Source organism: Procambarus clarkii, chromosome 43 (assembly GCF_040958095.1).
Source record: "Procambarus clarkii isolate CNS0578487 chromosome 43, FALCON_Pclarkii_2.0, whole genome shotgun sequence".
Classification (NCBI taxonomy): Eukaryota; Metazoa; Arthropoda; class Malacostraca; order Decapoda; family Cambaridae; genus Procambarus; species Procambarus clarkii.
Window position 1 is genome coordinate 37044379 of NC_091192.1, and position 7087 is coordinate 37051465.

A 7087-nucleotide genomic window follows, 5' to 3' on the forward strand; every position below is an offset into this window, starting at 1 on the left:
GGGAGTTGTGCTTCTCTGTTTGGTCTTCGGTTGCAATTTTCTTATCAAATAGGGTCTGTTTCGTTATGCCTATGTTTCTGGGTGCCTAACCCCAGTTGATGGCAGACATAATGCTCCCAAACACATGGGGGTTTCCATAGGCCATTGTTCCCTGTGCCTCTCTGAGGCGGATGCCAGATTCTGGCTCGTGGTCCCTGGTAGGTTAAACTCCAGTTGACTGATGCCTCAGATTAATATTGCGTATATTAGTCCGATATCTCCAGGGAGCCTCCGGGACTCATCCAGAAAATGGCGTTTCATTACATTCAGTGCTCGTTGTTTGTAATGCTTGATATACAGTATTTTCTCTTGTGACCCTTGTTGAGTTAGGGCTGTTTATTTCTGCCTGCATAATCATGCTGATGCCAGTAGCCTTAACTACATAACAAAGAAGAATTGTATTTTTTATCTGGTCAGGTACGAATGGAAAATGTATCGGTATTGGGAGAGGATGTGATCGTCAAGGACGAGCTGTACGTCAATGGCGGGATGGTGCTGCCCCACAAGAGTATAGGAGCCTCTGTCTTGGAGCCCAAAATAATCATGTGAAATATGGTGTGCTTTCACTCGAGACATTATGAATGGGTGTTGTTTAATATATTTTTATACTGTATCCACGTTTTTCTTAATTGGTTGCCTATTTCAAGCAAACTAATGATATTTGGTTAGAATACTGTATGATATTTGTGACGAGTTTTATGATCAAATACACCGTACAGTATTCTTCTTCGGCTGTGGTGAAATTAAAATACGAACACCTGTAATGGCATATAATATGCTTCACTTAAATTGTTACTGTAATCCTCACATATTCTCAGGGACTTTTATATACAGTAATGAAGTACAATATGTAGCTTCATCAACAATTTGGATAATTATTGTAAAATCTAATAATTGAAGGATGTTATGGTACGAAGTGCAGTTAATGAATACTGGAGTTATGTGAGGGATAATCTCATTAAGATATCAAAGAGATATTGCTTCTCAAAATGTGTACAGTATTTAAACTTTTGAGGCGTGTAGAAGACTGCTTAAACTGCCGTGCCAAGTAAATGTTGTTGTTCGTGTAGTGTAAGAGGATGAACTACGAAGGCTGTCATAAAGAATAACTCTTAACACTGCACACTAAAGTACATTATGGCTCATGTTGTGCCACAAATACCAAATACATTTCTTCAAGGACTGGCATCATTGCCTTGTTCAGTATTGCCTTCATGAGTAAAGTGCAATATCTCTTAGTTTTGTAGAGTGTAATTACTTAAGTGTAGTTACAGGATGAGAGCTACACTCGTGGTGTCCCGTCTTCCCAGCACTCTTTGTCATATAACACTGTGAAATTATTGACAGTTTTGGCCTCCACCACCTTCTCACTTAACTTGTTCCAACCGTCCACACTCTGTTTACAAAAGTGAATTTTCTCATATTTCTCCGGCAGCTTTGTTTCTTTAGTATCTATGATCTCTCGTTCTTGAAGTTCCCGGTCTCAGGAATTCTTCCCTATCAATTTTATAGATTCCTGTTACTATTTTGTACGTAGTGATCATATCGCCTCTTTTTTCTTCAATCTTCTAGTTTTTGCATATTTAATGCATAACCTCTCCTCGTAGCTCTTGCCCTTCTGTTCTGGGAGCCACTTAGTGGCATGTCTTTGCACCTTTTCCAGTTTGATGTGCTTCTTAAGATATGGGCACCATACAACTGCTGCATATTCCAGCTCTGGTCTTAACAAAAGTCGTGAACAATTACTTTAGTATTTCTCCATCCATGTATTTAAAACCAATCCTGAAGTTAGAAAGTGAAGCATGGACTCCTCGCACAGTGTTCTTAATGTGGTTCTCAGGTGACAGTTTTCTATTTAGAACCATTCCTAGATCCCTTTCATTGTCAGAATTCTTTAGAGATTTCTCACATAATTTATAGGTTGTGTGGGGTCTCTGTTCTCCTATTCCACATTCCATAACATGGCATTTATTCACATTAAATTCCATTTGCCAAGTGGTGCTCCATATACTTATTTTATCCAGGTCTTCTTGAAGGGCATGACAATCATCCAAGTTTCTTATCTTCTCTATTATCTTAGCATCATCAGCAAACATGTTCATCTGATTCTGTATTCTGTCTGGTAGATTGTATATGTAGACAATGAACATTATCATTGCAAGAACTGAACCCCTGTGGTACTCTACTTGTGACATTTCTCCAGTCCGATACATTGCCTCTGATTACTGCCTTTATTTTTCTATCGGAAAATTTTTCATTCATGTTAGAAGCTTACCTGTCACCTCTCCAATATGTTCCAGTTTCCAGAACAACCTTTTATGTGGAACTGTCAAAAGCCTTTTGTAGGTCCAGATAGATGCTGTCAACCCAACCATCTCTTTCCTGTAAAATCTCTGTGGCTCGATCATAGAAAATGAGTAAATTTGTTACACAAGATCTTCCAGGAAGAAAATCATACTGTCTGTCTGATATTAAATAGTTTTTCTCCAGGTGTTCTACCCATTTATTTTTAATTATTTTTTCCAATATTTTGACTATTACACTTGTCAATGATTCAGGTCTATAATTGAGGGGGGTCTTCCCTGATGCTACTTTTGTACATTGGAACTATATTCGTCTTTTTCCACACATCAGCTACGATTCCTGTACACAGGGATGCCTGAAAGATCAGTTGAAGTGGAATGCTGAGCTCAGGTGTACATTCTCTCAGAACCCATGGTGAAACTCCATCTGGACCAACTGCTTTGTTCTTACTTAGCTCCTTGAGCATTTTTTCCACTTCGTCTCTAGACACCTCTATGTCCTCTGTTGTTCTCTAAAATTCTTATTGTCTGATTCCCTGAAGATTTCATTTTGTACAAACACTTTGGAACTTTTTGCTTAATGTTTCACACATTTCATTTTATTTGAATCTGTTTCCCATTTTCAACCTCTCTTATCCTTTCCCTACAATTGTTGTTTATGAATTTATAGAATAGACCTGGTTCTGTTTTACATTTGTCCGCTATCCCTTTTTCAAATTTCTTTCTGCCTCTCTCCTCACTTCCGTGTAATTGTTTCTCGCATCTTTGTATCGCTGGTGAGTTTGGGGGTTTGTCCTTTTCCTATATTCATTCCATTTTTGTGTCTTTTGGTCTCTGGCCCTCTCAACTTTTGTTGAACTATTCCTGTTTCCTAGTTCTGCTTCTCTGCTTTGGTATAAATTTTGTTGTCCCTTTATCATATATTTCACAAAACTTGACATACATCTCATTTACTTCATGTCCTAACAGCAAGTCTTTCCAGTCAAATTCCTTAAAGAAATGTCTAAGGTCGCCATAATGTCCTCTCTTGAAATCAGGTTTTTCAACTGTTTCAACCTCCATATTTTCTTCCAGATTATAATGCATTGCATACTTTATTCCCAAAAGACATGGTCACTTTTACTCAAGAGAGGAAGGTACTGAATGTCAAATATCTCTTCCTCTTTCCTGGTAAATATCAAATCCAGCGTAAATCATACAAAACCCAGGAGAGACAAAAAAAAAAAAAGGCCATCAGTGAAATAGAGAGGAATCTGAAATATTTTTTATCCTATGCAAAATCAAGCTGAAAAACATCTAGTATCGGGCCCCTGCGAAAGGGAGATGGAACGTTCACTGATGACAACAAAGAAATGAGCGAAATACTGAGGAATCAGTACGACTCTGTTTTCAGCAAGCCGCTAAGCACACTGAAGATTGATAATTGTAAATGAATTTTTCATGGATATGATACCAACATCAGATGTCACCTGATCCCCACTGGATTTTGAAGAAGTCATAGACAGTATGCCTATGCACTCTGCACCAGGCCCTTATTCCTGGAACTCTGTTCATCAAAAACTGTAAAAAAAAAAAAAACAATATCACAGGTCCTGCACATTCTTTAGAGACAAAGCCTAGATTCTGGCGTTATCCCTGACATACTAAAAACAGCAGAGATAGCACCACTCCATAAAGGAAGAAATAAGGCAGAGGAAAAAAATTACAGACTGATAGCACTTACATCACACACAACAAAATTTGAGTGCTAAGAAGTAAGATCACAAAACACATGGAATCATAGCATCTCCATAACCCCGGACAACATAGTTTCAGAACAGGACGCTCTTGCCTATCACAGTTGCTGGACCACTATGACATGGCATTAGATGCCATGAAAGACAGACAAAACGCTGATGTAATTTACACAGATTTTTCAAATGCTTTTGACAAATGTGACCATAGTGTTATTGCACATAAATGCATTCAAAGGAATTACCGGAAAAATGGGCAGATGGATCTACAATTTCCTGACTAAAGAGTTGGAACTGTCTGTTAAGTGAAACATGACCCCCTGTAATTTAAGCAAAGATTTTCTTTTGTAGAGCAGTTTACATCTGGATTAACCTGGGCTCCTCTATATAGTTATTTTAGTATAATTTATACGGTGGCCAACGGGAGTTATTTTTAACTCGATATCACATCATATCATTTTAACAGGTTTAGACAGGTGAACAGCATTGTTATTACTTTTAACACTTTGGGGGTCCAGTCTCTATGCGTGTTCCCGACTGTAAGTGTTCTGAACTTCCCAGGTGGCTCACGTGCCGTTCAACAATGTGAAAAATATTTTCAATCATTGTAAGCTTTCCAAGTTATTTGTTGGGTTAGAACAAATTTGGTGTCAAAATTTGCAAATGACAAAAAGTTTGTAAATGAATTATCTACAGAATATATGTAAAAATAAAGTGCATTTATAATAGATTTTGGTCCTTTGTACGTTCTCGAATGTAATGTGATTTTACTTTTTTCTCGGTTATTTGTTGGGTTGTAACTGTAAATTTGGTGTGAAAATGTTCACAAACAAATTCTCTATAGAACAGATGCACAAACAAAACGTATTTATAATAAATTATGAGTAACAGCAATGAATATATAAATGTTTATGAATACAGTAGTAATCAGATGATGCAATGTGTATCAGATGATGATGTGGGAACGTTTACTGTCGGAATATTGACAACTCATTCATCATCAAAGTGTGAAAGTGTTAAAAAGTAAGGACAGTGTTGCCAACTACTGCAGGGGTACTAAGATCAGGGATATATCAAGTATTCTACCCCTCAGCCTGGTTTAAGGTTATACCTTCACACAAAGCTGTGTCTAAACTAGATCTATACCTCTGAATAATTTTGGGCAATTTAAACAATAGAGCTTATTCACCTATGTTCTTGTATTTCATATGAAATAGAAATTGAAGCTGACCAAGTTGGGTCAGAATGATCTAAGCTAAGATTTTCACGAGAGTAGACAATACAGCGAACACAGTAAACCTCCAATCTGATGTTAATCAGGTTTTTCAATGCAATTTTTGTTAGTAATATTTGGTTTGTTTTTTTCTGCACCAAATTACGGTACATGTATTGCAGAGCTTACTAAAATGCAAGACCTATTTTCAGTTACTGTACATCCAAATATATTTATTGTACTACAGGAATGGATTCCTTCTGTAGCATCTGCCTTTTCAGTGCACAGATTTTGGTTGTAGCAAGAATCAGTGTATAAAGATATGTGTGTATGAGATGAGCTGTATTGTGGAGGGCTATGCTCATGCAACTGAAGAATAATTTTTTTTTTCTTTTTCTTTCCATAAATGATAACAATGGTACACATAACTGTAGCTAATAGAATGTGGACATGTTGGCAAAATATTGTATACTTGATCGTGTATATTTGTCACCTTTCCATATTACATATAGAATAATTATCAAACTATGCACATAATTCATGGCTGTGTATATATTCTTAAGATGATGTGGGGTATTGATATTGATGGTTTTTGTTGATATGTGATGATTCTTGTTGATGTACAATGATTCTTGATGGTGCAGTGTGTTGTGTGAAAGATATGGTGAAGAGTATGATCTCTTGTATGATGTAATGACACTTGAGAGGTGGGAACAAAGAGCCAAAGTTTAACCCCTGCAAGCACAACTAGGTGAGTACATGGACAAAGGAAAAACTGGGTGACAAACGAGAGGGTCTCATAGTGATCATGAGAGAGATTATAGTAATGTCAGACAAAGATAAATCACGATTCTTGGTACTGGAGGACTTCAACTTGAAAGCAATAGACTGGTAGGCCTATGAAGCAGGAACGGAGGACATTTGGACAGGCAGATTTGTAAACTTCATTCTGGAGGCATTCGTGTATCAACACATTAACCCTTAGACTGCGCAGTACATACATATATAATTTGACAAAAAATCATTTAAGATAAGTTTCTAAAACTTGCACAAACACTTTATAATTTTTTTTCACATAATCAACTAGGCAAATGCTCTAACTTTATGTAAATGATTACAGCATAACTTGAGAAACCAGAGAATCAAAATTAATTTTAAAATTGAATATTGGAAACTTCAGATTTTCAATTCAGAATAAAAAATATGAACTATCATTAATTGTTCATTTAATGTTATTATTCTCTCAGAATAGCATATGATCTTCATTTTCATTCAATTAGAATATAAGTTTTTAGTATAGTTTACTGTAAAAAAAAATCGTCAATAGGACATTTTAAATGTGCGGCAAATTTAGACCCCCCCAAAAAATAACTCCAAATGTATAAAGTTTATGAAAAATCTATTCAGATGGGAGTGTAGAAGAGACAGCAGAGCACACAATATGTCAAAATAGTGTGAATCGGTTAATAGCTGGAATTTTAGAAGCCACTCAAAGTTGAAACTGGTTTGAGATAATTGAAGTTGAAGTTATCAACAATAAATAAAGGTAGTTTTAATTTGTTAATTGTATGTTTTAATAAATTTTGTTTGGCATTCGTACTCGAATATATGAAAGTTGTAGGTCAACGTGTTGAAATGAAATCAAGAAAAAATAACCCCCAAAAAACACAAAATATAGAGATAATTATAAAAAAATTATGATTTAGGGGATATATTTAGGGTATCCTTTATATAAGTGAAAAAGTCTTAATATGGTCCCTTATCTTCAAAACAACCTAAAGAAAGAAAATCGTTTGAAT

General features: G+C 36.0%; 1 protein-coding gene across 4 annotated transcripts in view; it reads left to right on the forward strand.

Moving 5' to 3' along the window:
• LOC123755797 (GDP-mannose pyrophosphorylase B) overlaps nt 1-652 on the forward strand; it is a 67695-nt gene extending 67043 nt beyond the window's left edge. For all 4 annotated transcript variants that reach the window (XM_045738613.2, XM_069300280.1, XM_045738612.2 and 1 more), the window contains one exon: nt 457-652. In XM_045738613.2, the coding sequence (XP_045594569.1) occupies nt 457-588 (132 nt within the window). In that variant the 3' untranslated portion in view covers nt 589-652. The remainder of the gene's footprint in view (nt 1-456) is intronic.
• Nucleotides 653-7087: the final 6435 nt, after the last annotated feature.